We start from the raw sequence: 27039 nt of genomic DNA, 5'->3' as shown, positions 1-27039 counted from the left end.
AAAGAAATTGCAGGAGGGATGTCATTCAGTCGGAAAGGATGCGGAAAAGGTTCACAGAGATTTGCCAGGACTGGAGGGTTTGGGGATAATCCTAACATTTACAAGACATTTACTTCGATAGGAAAGGTTAGGTCAGTGGTTCTCAAACTTTTTCTTTCCACTCACATCCACTTTAAGTAATCCCTGTGGCATCGGTGCTCTGTGATTAGTAAGGGATTGCTTATTGTTTATGGTTTGGAAACCACTATTTTAGTCGTCCCTCATTGACTCGTTATGTGCATGGTTTCAGAACTCCAAAGGAAATGGGCCAATGACAATTTTTCTCAAGCAAAATATTTCAGTAACAATTGGGTCCAGAGCAGTAATTCTCAACCTTCCCTTCCCACTCACATCCCAACTTAAGCAATCCCTTTCTAATACAATGGCCTTGGGATTGCTTAAATTGGGATGTGAGTGGAAAGAAAAAAGGTTGAGAACCATTGGTTTAGAGCAAGTGATTCTTGACCTTTTTATTTCCACTCACATACCACCTTTAATAATCCCTTACTAACCATAGAGCACCTATGGCATAGGTGCCCCGTGGCTAGTAAGGGATTGCTTCAGGTGGAATGGGAGTGGAAAGAAAAAGGTCGAGAACCTTTGGTTTAGAGGATACTGATGGAATGCAGGCAAAGAGCTTGGGAAGACAATATCATCACAATGGGACAAGGTGGACCGGGGGGCTGTTTCTGTGCTGTAAAACTCTACAAGTATTATCGCCCGTGAACTCTGGTAGCCCACCAGCATGGAGGGTCCCAGATTATCAGAGCTCAACAGCAGTCTCTTAGGGCTCTGCTCGAAGTTCATGGAGACCCCCTTCCCAGTGAAGCAGTCAAGTTCTGGTTTCCTCGGTACTTTTCTTCTCCCGACGACACAAAAAAACTTAAAATATTGAGGTGAAAAAAAAGCAAGACCTTGACTTGAATGTGTTGTGATCTCCAAGAGTGGTAGGTCCCCCCGGTTGAGAACTGCTGCTCTACAGGACTGTTGTGGTTCGATTTCACTTCCTTGAATTAGCGAAACCCACTCAAGTTCCTTCCTATCAACGCTTATAATAAAGATCTAAATTTCAGTGAAGTTCCCTTTACCAGGCAGAAAAAGAGACAGGGTTCTTGTGAAGTTTTAATCCTTGTATTCAAAGTGATCTTTACTACATACTCCTATGATTAAGATAACTGCCACATGACTTCAAGACTCCTTTATTGTTGGAGGAGTCACGTGATGGAGTAATGGCCGGTCGGGTAAAACCAGTCCTCTCCAGAAAAAAAGAAAAAGTCAAGAAAAGACAAAGCTTAACTAATATAAAGTATAAGAAATAGAAGATAAAGTTGCAGAGAGGAGAAAGAAGATGGCATCCAAGAAGGAAAAAGTAAAAATGGGGAAAAATAGAAGAAAAGTCACCGGAAAAGAAAGAAGAAGGCCTTACCTGCACGAAGGAACAGGGAGCCGTGGTGGCGAAGAGCGCCCGACCTCCGAGGTTGGTGCCAGCCCCACGGAGTCGCGATCCCCCGACCAGTGGACTGCAAAATTGGCTCTCTGAATCAAACAAAAGTGCGCAATCAAAGGTAAAAGAAAACACCAACGGGAGGGGGGCTCAGCCGAGGAGCGGGCAATCATGGCGCAACCAGCTGAGGGACGCCCGACACCAGGGCTCTCAGCTGGAAGATGAGGAAGGCGGCAGGAGAGGGAGTGAGGAAGCAGGCAAGGAAAAAAGTTGACGGGGTGAACGGCAAGAGGAGCAACAGCAGGAGGCCCAACAGATGAGCAGCCCAGGAGGGGAGGATCAACAACAAGAGGCCCAGCAAGAAGTGGCCCAAAAAAGTGATACAAGCAACTCATCAGGAAGAGACACAGATACAGAGAAGAAGACACAAACACAGGTACAGACACAGAATAAGAGGAAGAAGAGGACCGAGATCTTCACAGAGAGATAGAAGGTAAAACAGATGGACAGACTATAGATAAAGCCTTTTTTGAAGAACAAATGAGAGCATTAAAAGAATGGTTGTCATTAGAATTTAGTGCAATTAAAAGAATAGAAGATAAAATGCAAAGGTTAGAACTGGTAAATGACAGAAATAGGGAAAAGAGTAGAGAGTGTGGAAGAATGAGAAATGGCTGTAGAAATGGAGGTAAATGACAAGAAAAAAATTGGAAGAAAGTGACAAAAAAATTAAAGAGACACAAGAATTGTTATCTCAGAAAATTGATACGTTGGAAAATTATAGTAGGTGAAACAACATAAAAATAGTGGGCCTGAAGGAGGGTGAAGAAAGCACAGATATGAAGGAATTAATAAAAGGATGGATCCCGAAGCTCCTGGGAACGACAGAAATGAATGGAAATAGAAAGGGCACACAGAGCATTAGCTCCGAAACCACAAACACATCAAAAACCAAGATCCATCTTAGTAAAACTTTTGAGATATACGACAAGAGAAAATATACTGGAACAGGCAAGGAATAAAGTTAGAGAAGATAATAAGCAATTGGAATATAAGAGTCAAAAATAGCAAAACAGACTGTTCTCGGATCTGGAGGAAGCACAAGAATTTGCAGAGCGTTTGCAGGATAGAAGGAGAGATGAAGAGATGTAATAAGAATGAAGAACAGCGATAAAGTATATATAAAGATGTAAAAACAATGTACATGTAAAGAACTAAGGAGGGAAAAGAGAGGGGAAGGAAGGAAGGGGAAAAAAAAGGGAGAGCTTTGTTATATGTGAAAAAAAATGTTTTCTGGGGGGATTGGGGGGGGGGAGAGAATAACCGTCACTGCGAAATCAGTTGACGCTTGCGAGCAAGATCACAATCCAAATGGAAAGGGGAGTTGTGGTTGCCTGGCAAGGCATAAGGGGCAACTCAGAGTTGGGGGGGGGGGGGACACATTTGGGGTTAAGGGAATTATTGGAGTATTTTATGTTTTAAATGTGTTGTCATACATTGAGTTTAAAAAGGGAAAACAGAGATGATAATGGGAAAAAGGGGGTGGAGATGGTGAGGAAGCGGAAAAGAGGTGTAAACAAGATATAAGATGGCCACAATGAATTATATGACTATAAACATTAATGGAATACATAACCAAATTAAAAGAAAGAGGCTATTAAATTTACTGAAAAAAGAAAAAATAGATATAGCATTTGTGCAGGAAACACATCTAACTGAAGTGGAACATAACAAATTGAAGAGAGACTGGGTAGGACACGTAGCGGCAGCATCCTATAATTCAAAAGTGAGAGGTGTAGCCATATTAGTTAACAAAAATGTACCAATCAAAATAGAGGAGGAAATAATAGATACAGCAGGGAGGTATGTAATGATAAACTGTCAGATATACTCAGAATTTTGGAATTTGCTCAATATATATGCACCTAATGAGGAGGATCAAAATTTATGCAGGATATTTTTTTGAAGATTGCAGAAGCACAAGGAAATATGTTGATAGGAGGGGATTTTAACCTTAATTTGGATCCAATGTTGGATAAAACTGGACAAAAGACAAATAAAAAGAATAAAGTAGCCAAATTTATGGTTAATTCAATGCAGGAAATGAAACATGGATATATGGAGGAGGCAGCACCCAAGGGAGAAGGAATACTCATATTATTCGAGTAGACATAAAACATACTCAAGGATTGATATGTTTTTGTTGTCAGCCCATATTCAAGGAAGAGTTAGGAAAACTGAATATAAAGCTAGATTACTATCTGATCATTCACCCCTGTTATTAGTAATAGAACTGGAGGACATCCCACCAAGAACATATAGATGAATGGGGGAAAAAAGGGATCAAAAGAATAGAAAATTGTTTTTCAGGAAATAAATTATTATCCTTTGAACAAATGAAGGATAAATATAATATAACTCACGATACAGTGTTGGCATACTACCAACTGAGATCCTACTTGAAGGACAAATTAGGAAGCAGTCTGAGGTTACCAGAGGGAAGTAATTTTGAATATGTGATTACAGACACAATGATAATCAAAAAATTTATAACAAATATGTATATTAAACTGCAAGAAAAGGAGAATGAGGAAACAAATGGTAAAACTAAACAAAAATAGGAACAAGATTTAAACACAAAGATAAAGAATGAAACATGGGAGAAGTTATGCTCTGGAACTATGAGAAATACAATAAATACGAGGTTACGTATGATACAATATAACTGGATACACAGGCTATACATTACACCTCAAAAGTTAAATAAATGGGACCCAACAGTATCTGACAGATGTTTTCATTGTAAAAAAGAAATGGGAACAACAATTCATGCAATCTGGACATGTGAGAAAGTGAAAAAATTTTGGGAAGATCTAAACCAGATATTAAATAGAATTACAGAAAACAATATACCAAAAAATCCAGAGATCTTCCTCCTAAGTAACATAAAAAACAAAGAATTTGGAATTGATTTGGATGGTGCACAAAAAAGATTTGTTATGATAGCTCTAGCTGTAGCAAAAAAATGTATTATGTCAGCATGAAAATTAGAAGATAACTTGAGAATTCAACAATGGTATATAGAAATGAATGAACGTGTACATTAAGCTGCAAGATAAGGAAAATAATGAAATAAACTATAGACCTAAACAGAAGTAGGAAAAGGATTTAAACATAAAGATAAAAAATGATGTATGGGAAAAGTTATGTTCTGGAACTATGAAGAATACAATAAATTCAAGGTTACGCATGATACAGTATAATTGGTTACACAGGTTATATATCACGCCTCAAAAGTTAAAAGAATGGGATCCAACATTATCAGATAGATGTTTTCGCTGAAAGAAGGAAATGGGAACAACATTACATGCTATTTGGGCATGTGAGAAAGTGAATACGTTTTGGGAAGATCTAAATCAGATATTAAATAAAATCACAAAAAATAACATAGCAAAAAATCCAGAGATCTTTCTTCTAAGTAATATAAGAAGTTAGGCCTCAAATTGGATAAAGCGCAAAAAAAGATTCATTATGATAGCCTTAGCTGTAGCAAAAAAAATATATAATGTTAACTTGGAAAATAGAAGAGAACATGAGAATACAGCAATGGTACATGGAAATGAATAAATGTATTCCATTGGAAAAAAATAACATATAATTAAAAAAATGAAGTCACATTATTCATACAACTTTGGGAACCATACATGGAACATAACAGGGAGAGCCTGCCTCGGACCACCACCCCCTAAAATGATAAGAAGACAAAACAATTTGATTCAGTGTGTAAAAGTAGATGACACATTGTTCTTGTTTATTTTTCATTGTGTGAAGACATTGTTTTATGGTTTTATTGTATTGTATATGTTGAATATTTATTGGTCTTGGAGGAGGATGGGAAGGGGGGAGGGAGCGTAGGGGGGGGAAAAAAGGGAGAAAATGCCACTGTGTATATTTAATGAGAAACGTTTGTACATATTTTGGTTGATATGGTTCACAGTGTGAAAAATAAAAAAATAATTTAAAAAAAGACTCCTTTATTGTCATATAATATAGTATGACATTGCTTGAAGTTGCCTATAGTCCGCTGTAAGGCAGACAGATTCACCACCAGCAGAAATCGCGTCATACAGTCGGAGTAAGAGAAGCAAAAGAGTCCCTCCCCCCCCCCCCCCCCACCCCGAGACACCGAGTGTCCGTGGACAAAGCTCCCGTAGCCACAAGGCCTTCAGTCCAGACCACCATCAGCCCGAACTCCAGACGCAAACCTCTGGAGTCCTCTCACATCCTGGTTCTGATACCTGGTGCCCCTTTGCGGTGGAGCCTGGTGCAAATCCCTTGGCCAGTCTCCCGCAATCCGCGTGGGTTCCTCGCCTTGAGCAGCCCTGCCGCCTGTGCGCTCCTCAGCTGCAGAGCCTCTCGCTGGTCCACTGCCATGGTCGCCGTCCCATGGGTCTATCTCCTCTGCTTCTCCTTCTTAAACTGGGGAGGTGAGGGGGGGGTCCCTCCCCATTTTCTGGTGCCCTGTGCCAGTCCTCTGCTTTTCCGGAATTTGCAACCCCGTGTTCCCTCTAAACTTTTCCCCTTTCACCCTTAACCCATGTCCTCGGGTTTGTATCTCACCGACCCTCAGTGGGACAAGGCCTAACTCCATTTACTCTGTCTATCCCCTTCATAATTTTAAATACCTCTATTAAATCTCCCCTCATTCTCTAGGGAATAAAGCCCTAACCTGTTCCAGAAGTCTGGGCAACATTTCAGTAAATCTTCTCTGGTCTCATCAATGTCTTATACAACTTTACCATAACATCCCAGCTCCTATATTCAATACTTTGGTTTATGAAGGCCAATGTGTCAAAGCCTCTACAACCCTATCCACCTGTGAAGCCACTTTCAGGGAATTAAGTATTTATATTCCCAGGTCTTCCTGTTCTACTGCACACCTCAGTGCCCGACCATGTAGGTCTTTTCTTGGTTTGTCCTTCAAAAATGGTGCACTTCACAAGATGGCCCGGTCACAGTCATTTTTAAATAACAACAGGGTCGGCTCTTTTCACAGACTGCTTCTGAATGGTTTCTGCATTGACGATGCCAACTGAGGTCCAGGGTATCCTCAAGGGATAACAGGAACTGGGAACGAGATTTGAGTCACGTTAGAATGAGGACTGCAGCACGTTGGAGGGCGCGTATAGTCACGGAGAGTGGGGGGTGTTGTAACACTCGGTTGGGGAGGCCATGAAAGCACAGATGACACCGAAAGGGACTGAGGCCGTGAGGAATTAAACCAGGTCCAGTGTAGAGCCAGTCCACGATTGTCTGCTGACAGAGATTGATTGGGAAGAAGCAGCAATGGCCCAATCAAGCCTTGATCTTACTAATTGTGCAATTGATCACAGGGTAACAATCAATTGTGGATGAAGCTCCATTCCCCCCTGTGTAACCCATCTCCCACTCTCTACGCAGGCGGTCGAGTCAAAACATGGAAACGGCGGTGGTTCATTTTGACAGACAACTGTCTGTATTATTTTGAATACACAACGGTAAGTTGTCTCTGACATATTTAAGGGGAAATGTTTGTGTGTTGGTTTCCTAGTAATGGTGAAGGTGGAAGGTGAGCTGTTATGACCCACCTCTATCTCGTTAGTTGGAAAGATCAGGGTTTGCCCTCAAATTTACAGAATGTGACAGACAAGTAGCGTTCTTTCAACATGCCACAGACAGAAGCACTTTACAACTGTCAAATTTGCATGCAGCTCACCCTCTCAGGTTGGGCAGTGATGTCTGCTGCACAAAGGACTGCTTTACGGATAACACGTTAGTGCCGGGTCGTCTGATCCTCCTTAAAGCAGCGCTGTCGGATTCTCAGTCCTGCGGGGGTCGGAGTGCATCTGTGCGTAGTGACTTTGTGAGGAAGTATCTGGGTTTGTGTCCACTTGCTGTCAGGCCACGTTTATTGCCATCTGATTGCAAAAGTACAACTCGACGGAACAGCGTTCTCCGGTCCTCGGTGCAAAACAAGCAGACACACAACCAGACGTAACACGCATACAAACAGCACCCATGTAGGACAAATATTGCTTCAGTGAACACGAGCGTCTCAGATGGTCATTGTGAGTAGTTCCTTTGGTCGTTCATTGCTACTGGGGGGAATAAGTTGTTCCTTACCCTGGTGGTGCTGGCTCTGATACTCCGGAGTAGTTGGAAGATGCTGCACTCTGGGTTGTAGGCGTCCTCAAAGATTTTGCGTGCCCTCTTCAGGTAATGATCCCAGTACATCACGTCGATTGGGGGGAGACCCCAGTGATCCTCTTTGCCACTCCTGTGGATTGACCTTCGATCCATTTCTCTGCACTCCGATCCACTGTCTCCTGTTATCTTGGTTTTCCTTGTTAATGGCCCAAGCGCCTGCTCCGCCAAGGTGGAGCAAAGGCCGGTGAAGATTAAATGAATAACGATTTCCTTCTTCCCACATGCGTCTTAGAGAACAGCCAAGATCTTGCTTCAGGGCCTCTTTCGGAAATCTGTGCAGCACTCCCTCAGCACAATATCGGTCGATCCTTGGTGCTTGGGAGCTCAGAACATGACAGAATCAAAGGGAGTGTGCCACACATTGAGCCAAATCCAAAAGTTAAAATGCTGTCCTAAAATTAAGAATATTTTGAAAAAGAGAAGTAAAAATTGCTCCTCCTTTGTTTCGCAGGATAAAGAACCCAGAGGAATTATTCCATTAGAAAATTTATGCGTGAAAGCAACAGAAGATTCCCGAAAATTGGTACGTGTTCCAACAGGTTCCTGCTAATAGCAACAAAGGGTTAAATGCAGCCAACTTGAGAGAAATTTCTTCTCTTAATTGGACCTCCGTGAAAGCTAAAACCAAAGTATGAAACCAGTAATGAACGTTTGTCAGCTCTTGGGAGTGTACTCGTTGGAGGATGTGGTGGGGGTAGGGGGGGAACCTCATCGAGGCATTTCAAATGCTGTAAAGCCTGGATGTTTCCCAGGGTAGGGTGGTCTAGGACAAGGGAGTATAACTTTGGGATAAAAGGGCCACAGTTTAAAGCAGACACGTGGTATCATTTCTTTAGTCGGAGGGTCTGTGGGACTTGTTGCCACGGGCAGCTGTGGACGCGAGGTTGTTGGGTGTATTTAAGGCAGAGATTGACAGGTATTTGATTAGTTGGGGCATCAAGGGTTACGGGGAGTGGGAGGATGGATCAGTTCATGATTAGAATGGCGGAGCAGACTCGATGGGTCGACTTCTGCTCCTATATCTTGTGATCTGGAGGGGCAGGGATGAGATGTCTTTCAGACCTCACTTTCTATGTGATGTGTGGCTTAGTTTAAAATATACAGAGGGCTCCTGGCAAGTGGCATAATGATGCAAAGGGAACACTCCAGATTCAGCACAATGAATGCACATTTATCATAAATGTCGATAAGAAAAATGAACCAAAAAAAAATTGGGGGAGATGTAGAGTGGGATGGGGATGGGGATATTGTCCAATGTAATGCAAGATCGAAGGACGGCACAGTTAGCACAACGCTGTTACCTCACCAATGATCGGGACTGGGGTTCAAATCCCGCACTGCCTGTAAAGAGTTTGTCCGTTCTCCCCATGTCTGCGTGGGATTTCCCCAGGGCCTTCAGTTTCCTCTCATCTTCCAAAACAAGCGGTGTAATTGTGTTAAATTTAGAAAGTAAACTGAAAATGCTGGAGAAAACTAGGAGGTCAAGCCCAGAGGAATAGAGTTAGCGTTTCAGGCTGGGAACCCTTTCCACCGTCTGCAGTGTACTTTGGTTTTTTGACAATGACCTTCAAAGGATGCATCTCAAGCTGGAAACCCTGTGCCTAGTTCAGCACCTGGTGCACAGGGCTTGTGGCTTCAATGTGGAAGTACTGATGGAAGATTCACCCAGAACACCTTACATGTGGATTGCAGAAGGCCGTAGACCTAGCAAGATGTGACGATGAAAGTAGCCTATAGATTTACTTTGACAATTTTCACATATTTTACCTATTATTTTATTCTTATTTTATTTTTAATATAAAATTTCCTCAATTTTCTTTTGGTGGTGGTTGCTTGAGGCTGTCGGTTGCTTGAATTCTGGATACCAGGGGTTGACTGTAGCCAGGCTGTGTTTCCGGTACAACCGCCTCTGTTCTGTATTTTATACATCTGATTTTTAAGCGTTTCTTTAATGTGGGTAGATTTTTAGCTTAAAACTACAGTAGAAATCCTGCAATGTTGGAAGCAGTAGGACATTTGACCTCTTCTGCTCTTTAGTGAGATAAAAGCCTGGAGTTTTATGCAGCCCATGTCAGCCCTCCACAAGAACAATCCTTTTCCATGAGAAGCCCTTCATTTTCTCCATCTCATAAGTTTTATCTCATATCCTTTCAAAAGCAATGATTGAAATTGGTTCCATTGCTCTTTCTTGAAAAAAAACCCCTCCTCACTACTTCTGCCAGTCCCCCTCCATCTCTGTCTTCTGGTTCACAGCCCTTTCACCCCTCAAAAGTGGTTTTTCTCAAAGCTGATCTGCTTGCCTCATATCCCCCAATAACCCACGAACAAAAAATTATCCACTAATTTGGGCAGCACGGTTAACAGGGCGGTTGGTGTTGCAACGCCAGCGATGGGGACTGTGGTTTGAATCCTGCACTGTCTGTAAGGCCTTCTCCTCGTGTCTGCGTGGGTTTTCCCTTGGGGGCTCCTGTTTCCTCCCACTGTTCAAAAACGCACTGGGGGCTGTAGGTTAATGGGGTGGAATTGAACGGCACAGGCTTGCGGTCTAAAAGGGCCTGATATGGTGCTATATGCCTAAATTAATTACTGATATTGCGCAAAATATGCAAGAGAATGCCAACATTTCAAAAGCACATTATTACCTAATTTATTTCCCATCCCTTGTTCCCTTTTCTAATTGATGAATTGAAGTTAGCTGGTAAAATTGCTTACTAGAAAATGGATTAGCTCACTGAAACAGAGTGATTTCCAAACATTTCCAGATTGCCAGACAGAATCATCTCGAGAGCGGTGCTACATGCAAATGTGTGAGGAACTCAGCAGGTCACAGGAGGTAAAAGGCAGTCAACATTTAGGGCCCGATTACTTCCTATGTGACCTTTCGGGTAATGGCACTCGACCACAGCATCCACAGATTTTCACTCAACTTAAGGTTTCTGGCATTTTTTGGAAGAGTAGCCTCACGAAACTGGGCCTTCAGCCAGGAATCATTTGGAAGTGCCAGAAGAAGCAAGGATGAAAAACATTTCGGAATTGTGCCAACGTTGGAGTCAGGCCAGTAGGTAGGATTGACTAATTGGAAGTGAAACATGAAAATCTCCAGGTGGTGTGATTGCCGTAAAAGCACAGAAATGCACAAAAAGTTCGGCAGGCCTTTCAGCATCCCCCGGACTCTGCGAGAGCTGCCGAATCCAGAATTCGCAGCACGCCACCGGAAAATTCACTGATCCACCAATAACCAATCCCCATAGGTGCCGGATACCAGAGATTTCTACTGTAGTTAGTAGAGAACTGCACTGAGAATTACCAATATAAAGAAATGTGGCAAGATCACTTGTGTTTTATAGAAAATAACATTGCCTGTCTTACTTTGGTCTTGCAGAACTGCTTTGATTTGTATTCGCCTAACAGTAAAGGCCACACCATCAAAGCTTGCAAGACAGAAGCGGATGGCCGAGTTGTTGAAGGCAACCATCACTTTTACAGAATATCCGCACCTTCCACAGAAGAAAGGGATGGATGGATCAAATCGATCAGGTAAAACTGAGGCGTAGGTCAAAAGGAAAACTGGAGCTATTGCTTTGGTTGGGCAAGATAAACTAGGTTGGCGTTCTCTTTGCTGCAAGGATTCTGTAATGTGCAACGCAGAGGAATAAGGTAGTTTCAACAAAAGCGTGAGAATTACAGAAAGAATATCTCTATAGGCTATTGACCATCTTATTTTTTTTTACATTTTAGAGCCAGCATTACCCGAGACCCTTTCTATGACATGGTTGCAGCGAGAAAAAGGAAATTAACTAACAACAAAGTGAACTAGGACCATCTCATCTCGGAAATCCTGAGCAAGACTGTGAAGTAGTCTTCAGTTCTATGCACATTCTACGTATCTGTGAGCTATTTCTTGTTCCAATCATCGGGAGGGAATCTGCGTGTTCCTGAACTATCTCCTGCCTTCCAGGAACTGGGAAATGCGCACGTTCCTCCCACAATTTGTCATTGCTGGATTGCGATTCGCAGAGAACTCCATTCACTGTCTCCACGTCAGCTGCGAGGATCCGAGTTGCCAATCCAGGCATTGGGAATACCTGCGTCAACAAGTCAAATTCTTGTTGAAATGAAGAGCACTCACTCAAGATTTGCTGATTTTGCACTTTCTCAAAATTCCTAACCTTATTTTTTTTTGTCTGATCTTTTGACTTCATCTGTTGGATATTCCCCTTGGCACCATATATTTGTGCACCTGGAGATTTATTAACATAAAAGTCAAACCTTTGCCTGTAGATGATCAGTGTTGAGCTCTCGCGTCTACCCGTGTACTTCCAACGTAACTAATGTACATTTGAAAATTATTCATTCTATGGCCAATGTATGAACTAATTGAGATCACGGTTGGCTCTGGATGTGTGATTCCCTGGTACTAAAGAGCATTGGGAATCCAATTCAATCTTCGAGGCAAAGATGTTTAAAAACTTACAAGTGTATCGATGGACAACCAATTTTGAGTATAAGCCCGTGAACTAAAAACATCAGAAGTAACAGTGCTACATTTTACATCGATTCATGCCTGGCACATTGATTTTGAACCTTTAATTACCATGCGCCATTCTTTGGTTCCCCATGTCGTCCTCATTGCCTGAAACTGCTGGGCTATATTTCTGTACATCCTGGACACTCAACTGGGAAGTCTACATCCCCCAAATATGTGCAATGTTGGCAAGCTGCTTTGATGTGTGGGGAGGCAGAGGAGGGAGAATTACAACTGAATGAACATTTGTCTGGGAATTAAACCCTCCTCAGGGTTTATGGAGCAACAATCACTGGTCTGAGTCCCATCACCTATAAGTAGTAAACCTCCCATCCGCACCTGGTCATGACAGAGGCAGTAAGGTGGGGTGACATCTACAAATGTATTTCTAAAGCACTTAACGCTGTCTGCCGAGGATGCAGAGCACAAATGTTCTTGAGATTGTGTTTCTCTCACGGACAGGTGATTACTGAAGGTTTGCAATTTATTATGGCTGGGACTAGACCATCGCATGAGGAAATACATCATCCCAGTTAAAGCCTTGGCCACTGAGTTGAGGGGTAACTTCTTTACTCAGAGGATTTCACATCTTAGACTTTCTTTGGCCCAAAGGGATGTTTGACCACACTCACGGCTGAAATATACATTTACGCCATTATGGAATGGGAATCATGGTGGGGGGGATATCATCAGGGAAGTTATGAACTGTTCTATGCCAAAAGGGTCATACAATTTCTTGTATTCTTTGTCTTACAACTTTAAGACAACCTTAAACGTATCATTCAATGAACTTTGATCTCCTTCATCAACATTCTGGGGCACAGGTTCAATATTTTGACACAATTTTTAAGATGCTAGATTTTTTAAATTATATGTTCAGATTCTTTATGCATGTTGAATAAAGCTGGCTGTTCAGAATCAGAATTTATGTCGTGAACATGTCACAAAATTCATTGCTTTGAGGACACTGAAAACATTTATATAAGCCATCATGCAAAATAATTTTTAAAAAGTGCAAGTGAGGCAGTGTCTGTGGTTCATTGTTTATTCAGGAATTTGATGGCAGAGAAGCTGTCGTTGTTGAAACTGGCTTTGCAGAAGTTTTATTGCTGCAAATTAATTTATATTTTCCAAAAAGAAACTTGCATTCTGAATCATTGCGTGTGGCACTTCTGTTTCGCTAATTTTGCTGGGTGTGTGTAACCTCCAGAGGAAAAGAATTACATCACCTAGACCAGGGGCTCTTAACCTTTTTCCTTCCACCCACATCCCACTTTAGACATTCCCTATGCCCTCAGTGCTCTGTAATTAGTAAGGTGAGATGTGGGTGGGAAGAAAAAGTTGGAAAACCCATTTTACTCGTCCCTTGTTGACTCGTTATGGGCAGGGTTTCACCACTCCAAAGGAAATGGGCCAGTGACAATTTTTCCCCAAGCGAAATATTTCAGGAACGATGGGGTCCAGAGAGGCAATTCTCACCCTTCCCTTCCCAGCCACATAAGTAGCCCCTCACTGATCACAGAGCACCGATGGCACATGGATTACGTAAAGTGGGATGGGAGTGGGAAGAGAAAGGTTGAGAACCCCTGCCCTGGGACCTGGGGTGAGCGGAAACCCATGTGCTTCCTACCTCGGCCCTTCCTACCTTCCCAAGTTCAAAACGCCCGAAAAGGAGCATTTGAAGGTAGAGCATGGCTCTCGATTCGAAGGTTGGACCTCAGGAGCTGAGTACAAATGAGAAATCAGCGGCCAAACATTTCTGGGTCAGTTGAACTAAGGCAATGTGTCAGTATCCTGATGCGATTAAACATGGTAAATTTAATATTTCTCCAACCTCCTAGGTGACGGAGCAAATCTGAAATTATCTTTGTGTTCAGCTTGAAGTTGTCCATCACATTCCCCAATTTTCTCTTTCTCTCTGGAAGCAAACATTTTGGAAAAAGGACCAGAGTAAATCTTTGTCTTTCCAACACTATTCCCACACCTCTTGGTGTGCAGGAGTTTACTGATCTGCGCTTTGGGATTGGGAACGCCAATGACTCATCATATTAACAGTCCTAAACAGCCTTCCTCTTACTCTATATGTGCCCCCCCCCGCCCCGCCCGCCCCCCCCCCCCCCCCCCCACGGTCTTGAATTCCTCAACCAGGGAAAACAACTTCCCTGCATGTAGAATGTCTGCAGACACTGTGGTTGAAGTAAAAACACAATGCTGGAGGAACTCAGCAGGTCAAACAGCGCACTTGATGTAGCGAAGATACGTAACCAACTTGAGCCCTTCACCAACTGCATGTTGGAGAGTGTGGTTTGGGGCTACAAGGTTGACTAACCATTGCTGCACCACCAATGTGCTAAAGATCGGCCTCCAGTGAATTCAACTTGTGCTGTTTAGTCAACTCCTACTGATTAGAAGAAAGAGGTACTTATTATTTCAGGTCCAAAATTATTTGTCATCAATTCCTCTTTTCACAGATGTTGCCCGAACTTCTGCTTTTATTCGAGATGCTGCAGACCGTCGAGTTCAGCTGGAGGGTGCATGGAACGACTGCATCATTGGGCCGGAACACAATTGAAATTCACGGAGAATGGGACGTGGGATGACCGAGAGAGGAACCTAATGATCTGTGTGCACAAAGAGCATTTTCCCTCTGCAGCACCAAATGTAAAGTTCGGTCATTCTTGCCTCAACAGTGGTAAAGATAACATTTTTGTTTGCATCGGAATTCACGTCCAAGTTAGAATTGCCATTTTTTGTTTTGTAACAGATTCACATTTTAATAGACTCGAGGCCCAGACCCTGTAAATCTAATAATGAAAAAAAAATCAACTTTGAGAAATTTATTGAAAAATATATACAAAGAATGTCAGGCTTATAGCACAGCACTGTGACTCAATCTGGGAAAGGAAAACATTAATCCCCATAAATACATCTTTGCTCTAATGTACATAATTCTGAAAGACCATATAAATATATACACAAGTCAAGTTCTACAAACCCCAAGAAGGGAATTTATTGAAACAAGTCTATGTGCAACGTTAGAAGAAAGAATGTCATCAGACTAGATGCACTTCCACTCTCTAAGGCAGACCCCACACAACTGGGTTAAGACTTGTACTCTGAATGGATGGGGTAGGTCTCCCTTCTGGAAAGCTTTCACTTGTTGACATTCATTAATTCAACTAAACTTCAAAGCCATAACCTTTATAACACTGGAGTGCTGTTGTTGGTCAAAAAATTTCTCTTCATCAGACCTTTGAACAGGTTTAAAAGCAAAATGGGGGAAACGAACAAGATGAAACACCACACGCCACAGTACAAGGCACAACACCACGTGCCAGAGAGGCACCTAACCTGAGATACGTTGTTTGTCTCAGGTATGGTAAAACTGAGGTTTTTTTTCGTGGTTCTCTGTGAAAAGTCACTGAACTTTTGTTTTTTTGTTTAGTGTTCATTTGGTGAACACCTGCTTGCATATTATTGGGTGTACCTCACCTGCTTCTGGGTGGTAAGGTAACAAAGTTAGTGCATGATCAATATTTTGAACAAGGAGCTTTGAATCAAATGCAATATCTGGCATCGGGGTTAAGGGGTAATGTGGCCCACATCCCATCACATTGTCAGGACGTTGATGCAGTTATTTCACGAGAACTGGAGTCAAGCAATGAAACTGGGCCAGTGATCTAATGGCACTTCTGTTAGTTCATCCCTGTGACAGGCACTGAGCTTTCTGTAGGTGCGAATCAGTTCTAGGGGCAATCCTGAGGTGGGTTGCCAGAGGCTAAAGTCTGGACTGAATTTCTTTCAGAGCATTATTTCGACTTGTGGTCCACATTACAGCGGTGGACTATTACTGTCTCTAATGGGTGGATGGGCTTATTCTCCCATCCCTGCAATGTTCACTAGGATTCAATTAGCAGTGGAGAAGAAGTAATGAGAATGGTGGATTCTATTGATTTGATCTAAATATGTCCCTGATCCAGAATACAGAGCCTTCAGAAGTTTTACAGGAATCAGCACATTGAAATGACTCTAGTTTGCTCATTATGGAGGAAGGTCACATCTTATCCCAAAGAAATTCACACCCAAATATTTGGAGCCCCCCCCCCAAAAATTCACTGCAACTTTGGCCAGGCGAGCTGCGGGTGGTGGATGTTTCCAGAATTCTCCAATGGTAGCAGACTGCTGCCTTCAGTCACACAGGTTGCCATGATCATCTTCCAGCAGGGAAATACAAGAGTACATTGGCCTTGCACACAGCCATGTCTGTGCTGTTGGAAGGACTCGGAAAGTCTGATGTTTCAGAAATTTGTAATGCTTCATCATCAATTTAATGAAGTTTTTTTTTTAAAAGAAAAAACACAAGCATGTGTTTGAAAAAGCTATTACAAGATTTGAGGACAAACTTCCCGTGAGAATATAATTACTCATGCACGTGTATGCAACTTTTACGTTCTTATGGTTAACTTAACAGTGACTGATTTGCATGAAATAACATTGGTTGAGCACAAAATGCAAGATCCATTTTTTTTATCTGGCTACTAAAATGCGCCTCCTTTCAATTATACACTCCATTCAGTTGCCAGGTAAATTGCAGGAAGTACAAGCCATGCTGCTGGTAGCTGGTGAGGCCAACTCGCCGTATCGGTTGGGCTATTGGTCAACTTACAAAGTGCCTGCCATAAACGTCCGGCAATCAGCTCTACCTGGCTGTAGGGTCTGTCCAAATTTACCGCACAACGTACTCCTGGCCAGTTTGGTGACTTACAAGGACAGTACAACTTAGAAAGGAAGAACTCTGTAACACAAAACTCAGTAACATTAATTATTTTTAGGGGTTTTTTTTGATAAAATGTTCCACTGATTTTCCACCACTCACTGTGTTATTCTTGCTTTTGAGTTTATTTTTCTTGGTTTTTTTTCCCCCAAGAACAACCACCCAGCATGTGCTGCGAATTCCCACTTTAGATTAAAACTACTGTCATTTTTGAAAAAAACAATCTAATCTTGGCTAAATGTCACTGCAGATAAACAAGTGTGCTTTTGTAATAAAAACCTAAAAGCATTTGCAAGATATTCAGATACGCAATGAGCCATATGTTCCTGAATTAAGCTACTAATTGTTTAATAGGACCCCTGTTAATGAGAGCAATGAAGCTCAAAGAACACAGGCCTGTCTCTCCACAGCCCTCTGGTCTGAATACTCTATCCTCATTTTCACCAGCTTCCTTGTTTATTTATACCCTTTGTTCAATGCTCCACTCTTGTTAAAACAACCCAGTGTCCCCACCACATTACCTTTCACTGATATTAATATGAACATTTCACTTTTATACACTGAACACTGCCCTTTACTTGTGTGGGTGGTGATCAAGGTGCTGTCCAAATTTAGGTTCCGTTACATTTTCCTTTTCTCCCAGACCTGTCAGTGCCTTGCTTCTGGGCAATCTCAGCCTTGTGCACAGGGTACCAGGATGGTAGAACGTGCAGAACCTGCCAGTCTGAACCTCTGTCCTATGCTTCTGGAGGTAAGGATCTCTGGAGGTTCTTTTTCACAAGAGTTTAAGCAAGTCCAGTCCAACAGGTTGAAACAACATAGCATTTTCACATTTGTTTAATCGTTTATGGAGGAGTTATGATATTTTAAATTTAAACAGGCCCTTTCAGCCCATAAGCCCGTGCTAACCGATTACACCCAATTACAACTCTGGAATTTTTTTTTGAAGGCTGGGAGGAAACCCATGCAAACATACAAACTCCTTACAGACAGCACCAAATTTGAACCCTGACGCCGTAATGGCATTGCACTAACTGTGCCACCTTTATTACCATCTTTATGATCACAATTCCTATTCATGCAATTAACGGCCAATCAAACATCTGGAGTCTCTTTATTGCACCACAAAAGTAATGTAAAAAAAAACATCACACGGGCAATTCCTGCCTGGTCACAATTCTATCCATCAACTCACTGAAGATCCTAATAAAGTGAAAGCACTTAGTGTTTGCAGCTGGTATGGGTGTTGATCAAATGAAAATCCCACACCAGGACAAAGATTTCATTGTTTGATGAGCCGCTTTTAGGTTGGAAAGAGAGGAGGGGAAACATCTCTCCATGGGCATACACCTTGATATTTTCACACGGGGAAGCAGTAGAGGCAGAGAATCACAGGCCAGGAATAGGCAATGCTAACGTAATGGTGGAGTAAAGAATGCTGAACATATGGAGATTGAGGCTGTTCACACTTGCATTATCAGGAGAGCGGGAGCTGATATTCCCGATCACCTCACACAGTGAGCAAGAGTCCGGGTGTGGATGTGGACACATAACCTCCTCAGAATTCCAATTACAGGCCTGGATATTGTGCAGCAGAACCTGCAAGTGAGGAAATGGAACTTGTGCAGAGATGGGGGGGCGGGATTCAAATAGTTCTCCTGCTACTTAGGATTGCTTCCCTGTTAAGTGGATTGGAGTGACTCAGGCATCCAGACTATGCAAATTTTTAAACAAAAAATGCAGTACATGCAAATGTTCTCTTGATAATCTTGATTTTGCATGAGGTTGGAAAACCATGTCACCATATTGGTCAAGATTTTAAAACTTCCCTTTTTAAACAAAAGGGATCCTGCTGGGGTTTGTCTGCCCTGATTTTCCCAACTTTCTGAACTTGGCAAACTTCATCAACTTTGAAAGAGGATGATTTTTACTCCTTCCAGCAGATTATGTACCAAACTCTTGATTTGAGGCCCCTCCACTGTGCACGAGTCTTATACGGAGCCACTTATATGGATTCAGCCTGCAGACAAGTTAAATTCCAGAGGCTACAGCTAATAAGTATCTCGGATAAAGACGTTGAAACAAGCCAGAATAAAACTTTTAACAATTTTATCACACACCAAATAAAGTTATGGAGTCTCATGACATCAGGTGTAACGCCATAGCACACGGAGCAGGCACTATTTTGATGTAACTAGTTAACAACGGGAGAAGCAACGTCCTGCTCAGTATCAGGACCCAGTTGTTTGGAAGGTCTGCCTTAGAAATTGACTGCTTCAGGAGTTGTTTTAAAAAGTAAGGTGCCCCTTTTGTTCACCCTAATAGAAACGTGTTGGTGGTCTCCTAACAAATGGAGCAGCGGGTCCTGTGTAGCGCCTGATTGTGTCCATGTCAGAGATTTCCCCAAGATTCTGGAGGTGGGAACTGATCCACGTCTCCCATTTCATTGAAGGTTTGCTCGCCCAACGTAAACGCGAGCTTGTATCGTAATCGGACCTTCTCCTGTAAAGAATGATTCCACACTTTATTCAATTATGGGGATCTTGTCAACATTCAACTTAATAAATTAAATTACTAAATCCCAACGATGGTGGGGGGGGGGGGGGGGGTTAAAAAAAAAAATCACACCGCCAAGGAAAGGGAGCAGGGGATGAACTTTACAATTTTAGATTTAGACGCGTGGTAACCGGCCCTTTTGGCACCACGCAGACATGGGGAGAACTCTTGACAGACAGCGTGGGATTTGCATCCCGGTCCCTGGCGCTGTTAATAGCGTGGTGGTAACCACACCGCCTTTTTATTTCTTTAATTTATTTGACTGTTCTGTTCACTAATTTACTTCACTCACAGCAACGGATTAAAGAAAAATCTAATATTGGGACCAAAAGAGGGCGCACAAAATCAGTGAACTGGTGTGGACTCGAAAGGCCAACGTGGCCTGTTTCCACTCCGTAAATGGTTATATGGGAAAATATATCCAAATTCATTAGATAAATCTTTACGTAGCTGCTATATACTTAAACAGTTTGCATCTTTGTTACTCTGGTTGCTAGTTATCAGAACTTTTAAAGGATTGTCCTCAATTGAGAAAGAGATAGTATTCATGGCCTCAATGGGGCACTTTGATATGACCACTTTACAACAGGCAAGACTCCTCTGTGACACAAAACTAGGATACACAAAAAATTTGCCATGGGTATTGTTCAACGTCAATACGAATCAGACTTACCATCTGTGGATTTGCCAGCAGTAACACCTGTGTAATCGCTGAAGGCGGAACTATAGGATTAAATGCTGGCAGCTCGGTGCCAGAGGGAGGTTGCAGCTTGACTTTCATGACCTGTAACCCAGAGGTAATCCAGAGTATAAGATATAGCTACAAGAGTCAGTCTGACAGCCCCTGAAGCCTGATCTGCCACTTAACACCATCTTGGCTGATCTGAGGTTTACCCGATCAAACTTCCTGCATAAAGTTCAATTCCTCACAAACCAAATACGCGCCTCAGATACTCTGAAAATTCTCTGGAGATGATTGAACATTTATGAGCCTCCTCATCTATGTCTTAAATGGCATTGTCAGAAAAAAACCCCATCATAACTGACAAGTGAACGATATACATTTAAATTTTTAAAATTTAGACAAACAGCACAGTAACTGGCCTTTTTGGCCCACGTGGCCATGCCACCTAATTACATCCAAATGACCCACAACAACAGTACGTTTGAAAGTTGGGAGAAAACCGGAGGAAACCCACACAGACACGGGAAGAACATACAAACTCCTTACAGACAGCATCGGATTTGAAACCCAGTCGCTGGTGCTGTTACGGCGTAACACTAATTGCTACGCTAACACTGCTGCTATCCAATACAATGGATGTAAAATTGCATGCATATTTGGAGGGCTTTCATATGAGAGACCATTATTAACTTGGCCAGTATGATGGGAAAAATGGCAGTGCTACTGCTGGTAATGGACCCAGGAGAGTGGGGAGCAGAGACGCAGCGTTGCTCCGAAGGGTCCTATTGCCTGGTCATAATGGTGACAGCTCTGTATTGGCTTTAAAGTCTGTTTATTCACCATCCCCCCCCACCTCCCCCCCACCACCATTGAAAAGGAAAAGCATGAGAGGCAATCCTACAGGGAAGGAGACCACGGCATCAGACCAGCGAGAGTTCTGTGGCTGAAAAACTCACGCAGGCGTGCGAGGCTTTGGCAACTTGCGGTCGAAGGACAGACACAGGCTGTGGGCTGCTGAAGACTAACTCACGGGAACCAGGTAGCAGAACTGCGATTCGAGAGGATGCTGAGGTCAGGAAGGGCTCCCAAGGGGCCTTGGGTGCTGAAGGCTTCTTCATCACATCGGAGGTTTGGATCTGGCACTTGGGGTTGCCGATGGTTTGACCTGGAGTCTATGTGACTGCAGAGGTTGGGAGGAAATGCGGAAGGCAAATCCACGAACACTCAGTGACTCTTAAGGAACCCTCTATTGCTGCTCTTTCTCTTATTGTTAGGGGTGCCGGGCAATGCCAATGAAGAGTGTTTGCCTTTGGCTGACGAAAGTTGAAGAATATCATGTATGTTATTTTTTTTAAATATGCTTTACTACGTGTCAATAAAAGGAACCTTGAAATCTGTGAGTGAGTTGCCAGTCACAATCTAGTCAATGGTTCAGAAGTATGGAAATTGCAATACAGAGGTAGTCACTGGTGGAGCAAAACAAATGCTCTGGAGCTTTACATTATGTCCCAGCTCCAGGCACATAACCATGTTGCTTAGGACACTCAGTATTCCCACTGCACAGCGAAGGCTAATTAATTAAAAGTAGCACTTCAACTTTAGATCACATGACTGAATCTTTCTAATTTTTAAAAAGATTCAGTACCAGAGGGAGTTATTTAGCTTTGTGCTTGTTTTTTTTTAAAATGCCGGGAAAAATGAAAGCAAACATACAGCAAAGGTGGAATAGAACCACAAGATATAAAGGTTTCAGGCTTAGATCCCAGTTTGAATCTTGTTCAATGAGGCAGATGGGACTTTCAACATAATCTTCGATAGCCTCGTCTAGGGACAGAAGGGAAAGCTGTTGATTATTAGGCCTGAAGATCAAAGGCAAAGTGAACATACTCTCCATTATTGAATATTCGGGAGGATAAAACACTGGACAACAAAGATTTTGCTTCCTGAACACTTTTAGGTGTATTTTATGGATTTTGGGCTGGTCATGAAAATCACCTTTAAAATTTCCTATCACTTACCGTTTTTAAGGAATAACCTGCTTTTGTGATTTCCGGTCATATTTTAAGTCTATCTCAAGCCGACAAAACCATGAAGCGCAAAGTGTCGTTGCAAATTCATTTTCTGCGTTCGCACTTGGACGTCTTCCCCGCTGATCTTGGTGCCATCGGTGATGAAAGGTTTCACCTGGACATTGCGACCATGAAAAGCGGTTTCAGGTAAATTGGAATTTGTCAATACTGGCCGACTGTTGTTGGACAATGACATGAGAGGCATCAGATGCTGAGTCCAGATGAAAATCAGCAACAAAATATTTTTAGGTCAATTGAACTAACGCAACGTGTTGGCAGCACAGGCTAATTTAATGTTTCTCCCACTCCCGACGTGATGCAGTGAATCTGAAATTATCTTTGTGTTCAGCTTGAAGTGGTCTATCATATTTCCCATTTTAAAAAAAATCAGAAAGCAAATCAATTGATGTCCAGTGTAACCTACAAGGTTTGAGAGTTGCCATTTCAGACAAGACGTTTTTGTTTTCTTTTAAAACAAGTCGCCAAGTTTGCACCAAGCATTTTGAAAATGGAAGGCTGTCTGAAAGACACGGGAGGTCACCTTACCTTAGGAACAGCAGCTTGGAATCGGATGTTTTTCACAGTTTGTGGCGCTGTGCTAATCATAGAAATAACCAGTACTAAAACATCTGGCTGGCCAGAAGGAGAATCCTTTGCAAAGTGAAACAGAACTCGAAAACTATTCTTATCGTACACCGTGACTGGCAAGATGCTACCTGCAGAGTTGAAAGAGCAAGTTTAGTGGAAGTGTACTGATCCTTGCAGACCAGAACAGTGTTCCCTCATAGATCACGTTGCTTCGCACAAATGCTGATATTAGAGCAAAGTCCCTGTTATCCAGATTCAAGCAACCGGCAGCCTCAAATGACTGGCAAAATAATCGCACAACATAAAAGATGGGAGTTTAAAATTGCCCCCCCCCCCCCACCCCCACCGTGGTCAGTTTGCCAATCACGCAGCAAGCAATCTTCTTTTCTTTGGCTTGGCTTCGCGGACGAAGATTTATGGAGGGGGTAAATGTCCACGTCAGCTGCAGGCTCGTTTGTGGCTGACAAGTCCGATGCGGGACAGGAAGACACGGTTGCAGCGGTTGCAGGGGAAAATTGGTTGGTTGGGGTTGGGTGTTGGGTTTTTCCTCCTTTGCCTTTTGTCAGTGAGGTGGGCTCTGTGGTCTTCTTCAAAGGAGGTTGCTGCCCGCCGAACTGTGAGGCGCCAAGATGCACGGTTTGAGGCGATATCAGCCCACTGGTGGTGGTCAATGTGGCAGGCACCAAGAGATTTCTTTAGGTAGTCCTTGTACCTTTTCTTTGGTGCACCTCTCTCACGGTGGCCAGTGGAGAGCTCGCCATATAACACGATCTTGGGAAGGCGATGGTCCTCCATTCTGGAGACGTGACCCACCCAGCGCAGCTGGATCTTCAGCAGCGTGGACTCGATGCTGTCGGCCTCTGCCATCTCGAGTACTTCGACGTTAGGGATGAAAGCGCTCCAGTGAATGTTGAGGATGGAGCGGAGACAACGCTGGTGGAAGCGTTCTAGGAGCCGTAGGTGGTGCCGGTAGAGGACCCATGATTCGGAGCCGAACAGGAGTGTGGGTATGACAACGGCTCTGTATACGCTTATCTTTGTGAGGTTTTTCAGTTGGTTGTTTTTCCAGACTCTTTTGTGTAGTCTTCCAAAGGCGCTATTTGCCTTGGCGAGTCTGTTGTCTATCTCGTTGTCGATCCTTGCATCTGATGAAATGGTGCAGCCGAGATAGGTAAACTTAATCTTAAGCAATCAGCAAATATACTTATCCGGCATCTACCAATATCCATAGGTGCCGGATACTGGGGGGTGTTTTACTGTATTTGGAATTTATGATTCTCTAAGTCTTAAAAAATACACACACAAAAATTACTCCATAAAGGAAATTTGCTTCCATCAAATGATAACCCATAGCTCATTCAGATTTTCATGACTGTTTCAACTCTGAATTATTGGTTGATGTTAGACTCCCTCATTCCGATTATATCTGCAGAATTGTCCCTTTTGAAAACCCCCCCCCCCCCATTCCTCTGATAATAACGGAATCAGTCTCCATTCTTCTTTCGAGGAGTGGACCCAAGAGCACAACTTATTATGTTAATGTCGTTTCCCCTCCGATCATTGGGTCAATTCACTTGAACACATGTCACACAGTTATCTAGCACAAAAAATACTTCATCCTTGCCACAGAATCTCTCCTCATAAAGGATTGACAAGACTCCGGGGTCGGATGGGATATGTTCCAGGTTCTATGGGAAGGGAAGGAAGAAATTGCTGGCGATGATCTCCTTGGCCACAGGGGAGGTGCTGGAGGACTGGAGAATGACAAATGTCGTCCCCTTGTAATGGGGAGAATCCAGATCAGTTAATCTTACGTCAGTGGTGGGCAAACCTTTGGAGTTTATTCTTAAGGACAGGATTTATGAGCGTTTAGAAAAGTACAGTATTGACAGGGATAGTCAACATAGCTTTGTGAAGGGAAGGTCGTGCCTCACAAGCCTAATTGAGTTTGTTGAGGGAAAGAAAGTGAAGATGAGATGGTAGATGCAATGTATATGAATTTTAATAAGGCATTCGACAAGGTCCCCACGTGGGAGACTCATTCAGAGAGTCATAAGGCATGGGATCCTTGGCTATGTGGATACAGAACTGGCTTGCCTGTAGAAATCATTCTGCCTGGAGGTCAGTGACAAGTGGAATTCTGCAAGGGATCTATTCTGGGATGTCTGCTCTTTTAATTTTTATAAATGACCTGGACGGAGCATTAGAGGGATACAGACCGGATTTCAAGTTGGATGGAAAAGTGGCAGATGGAGTTCAATCCAGATGAGTGGGAGGAGGTGATGCATTTTGGTAGGTCAAACTCGAAGGCAGAATACATGGTTAATGGTAGGATACTTAAGTGTTAAAGAACAAAGGAATCTCGGGGTCCAAATCAGCGGGCAAGTTGATAGGACAGTTAAGAAGGCTTGTGGTACAATGGGCTTTATTAATCGGGGATTCAGTTCAGGAGTCGTGAGGTAATATTGCAGCTCTATAGATCTCTGGTACAAATACACTTAGAATTTTGTGTTCAGTTCTGGCCACCTCATTACAGGAAAGATGTGGAAACCATGGAAATTTACCAAGATGCGGCCTGTATTGGAAAACATGTCTTGTGAGGCGAGGATAGCAGGGCTAGGATTTTACTCTTTGGTGCGAAGAAAGATGAGAGGTGACTTAGAGGTCTACAAGATTATGAGAGGCATAGATAAGGTGAATAGCCAGGACCTTTTTCCCCAGGGTGGGAATAGCAAACACCACAGGACATCCGTACAAACTGAAGGGAGGAAAGTTTAGGCGAGACATCAGGGGTAAGTTTTAAAAAAAAAGATGTGAGTGCCTGAAATGTATTGCCAAGGGTGCTGGTGGAGATTGGAAAATTAGGGGCATTTATGAGACTCGGGCACATAAATGAAAGAAAAATAGAGGGTCATGAGATAGGGAGGCGTCAGTTTTATTTTGGCAGCTATATATGGATCTGCACAACAATCTGGGCCGAAGGGCCTGTACTGTACTAACATAGGAACATAGGAAGTAGGAACAGGAGTAGGCCAAAAAATGGCCCATCGAGCCTGCTCCGTCATTCAATATGACCATGGCTTATCTAATTTATGACCTAACTCCACCTACCTGCCTTCTCCCCATATCCCCTAATTCCTCTATCATGTAAAAATTTATCTAACCGAATTTTAAATATGTTTAATGAAGCAGCCTCAACCACTTCCCTGGATAGAGAATTCCAAACATTCACTACTCTCTGGGAAAAACGATTTTTCCTCATCTCTGTGCTAAATCTACTCCCCCGAATCTTGAGACTGTGTCCTCTCGTTTTAGTTTCCAGCTCAAAAAATCTTCCTACATCTATCCTATCCATACCCTTCATAATCCTATATGTTTCTATAAGGTCTCCTCTCATTCTTCTGAACTCAAGAAAATACAATCCTAGACGATTTAATCTTTCATCATAAGTCAACCCCTTCATCCCAGGGATCAACCTAGTAAACCTCCTCTGGACCGTCTCCAAAGCCAGTATATCCTTCATCAAATATAAAACAGCTAGATAACTGTTTTATGTTGCATAAAAGATCCAATGGGTATAGATTTGTGGAAATTATTTTGTTACTCACTTGGTTTAATTGACTCTAGAGGCACTACAACATTAGTTAGTGATATTTCCTGGTGAGAAGAGGGCTTGAGGTGTCCTTGTGCACTGGTCTCCACCCCAGGTTGTCCTATGCTCGATGCCCCAGCAGAAACTGGAGAAGAACCATACGCAAATGCCAGTGGCTGATCAGGTGGAGGGGCTGGGGCTGAGATCGGCAAGACAGTTTTGCTTGAAGCAGGTAGGTGTAGCGTTGTGCCCAAGGCAGCGGTATAGTTAGTGCCTGCTTTGTTCTGGAGATCGCGAAGAGTTTGCCTCTGTTGTGGAGTTGACCTGGGAATAAAACAAATATTCCAAGAAACATTAGAGATGAAGATTGGCAAAATTTTATTAGCTTAAGAAAACAATCACAGCTAGAAGCAGCACATGACCACCTTACTTTACTGAATATAATTCAATAATTTCGGACAGTCAAACCTGAAGGCCGAATACAGGGTTAATGGTCGGATAGTTTACGGTGTGGAGGAACA

The 27039-nt window shown here is 42.8% G+C and overlaps 2 protein-coding genes across 11 annotated transcripts in view; one reads left to right on the top strand and one right to left on the bottom strand.

The window, feature by feature from the left end:
- Window positions 1-13178, top strand: part of LOC138748753 (cytohesin-3-like) — a 59108-nt gene extending 45930 nt beyond the window's left edge. For 3 of the 4 annotated variants that reach the window (XM_069909443.1, XM_069909444.1, XM_069909446.1), the window contains 4 exons: window positions 6944-7020; window positions 8181-8252; window positions 11112-11266; window positions 11468-13178. In XM_069909443.1, the coding sequence (XP_069765544.1) occupies window positions 6944-7020; window positions 8181-8252; window positions 11112-11266; window positions 11468-11546 (383 nt within the window). In that variant the 3' untranslated portion in view covers window positions 11547-13178. The remainder of the gene's footprint in view (window positions 1-6943; window positions 7021-8180; window positions 8253-11111; window positions 11267-11467) is intronic. The other variant, XM_069909445.1, reaches the window with a different exon arrangement.
- A 1898-nt stretch (window positions 13179-15076) lies between these two features.
- LOC138748656 (ADP-ribosylation factor-binding protein GGA1-like) overlaps window positions 15077-27039 on the bottom strand; it is a 54373-nt gene continuing 42410 nt past the window's right edge. For 5 of the 7 annotated variants that reach the window (XM_069909201.1, XM_069909199.1, XM_069909200.1 and 2 more), the window contains 4 exons: window positions 26535-26842; window positions 22885-23054; window positions 20258-20368; window positions 15077-19530 (listed from right to left, as the gene is read on the bottom strand). In XM_069909201.1, coding sequence (XP_069765302.1) covers window positions 19420-19530; window positions 20258-20368; window positions 22885-23054; window positions 26535-26842 — 700 coding nt within the window. In that variant the 3' untranslated portion in view covers window positions 15077-19419. Of the gene's footprint in view, window positions 19531-20257; window positions 20369-21148; window positions 22094-22884; window positions 23055-26534; window positions 26843-27039 lie in introns of those variants that run through there. The other 2 variants (XR_011348207.1, XM_069909202.1) reach the window with 2 other exon arrangements.

Source organism: Narcine bancroftii, chromosome 13 (assembly GCF_036971445.1).
Source record: "Narcine bancroftii isolate sNarBan1 chromosome 13, sNarBan1.hap1, whole genome shotgun sequence".
NCBI lineage: Eukaryota > Metazoa > Chordata > Chondrichthyes > Torpediniformes > Narcinidae > Narcine > Narcine bancroftii.
The sequence above is the reverse complement of the archived record's forward strand: the minus strand, read 5'-3'. Positions and strand labels throughout refer to the sequence as shown.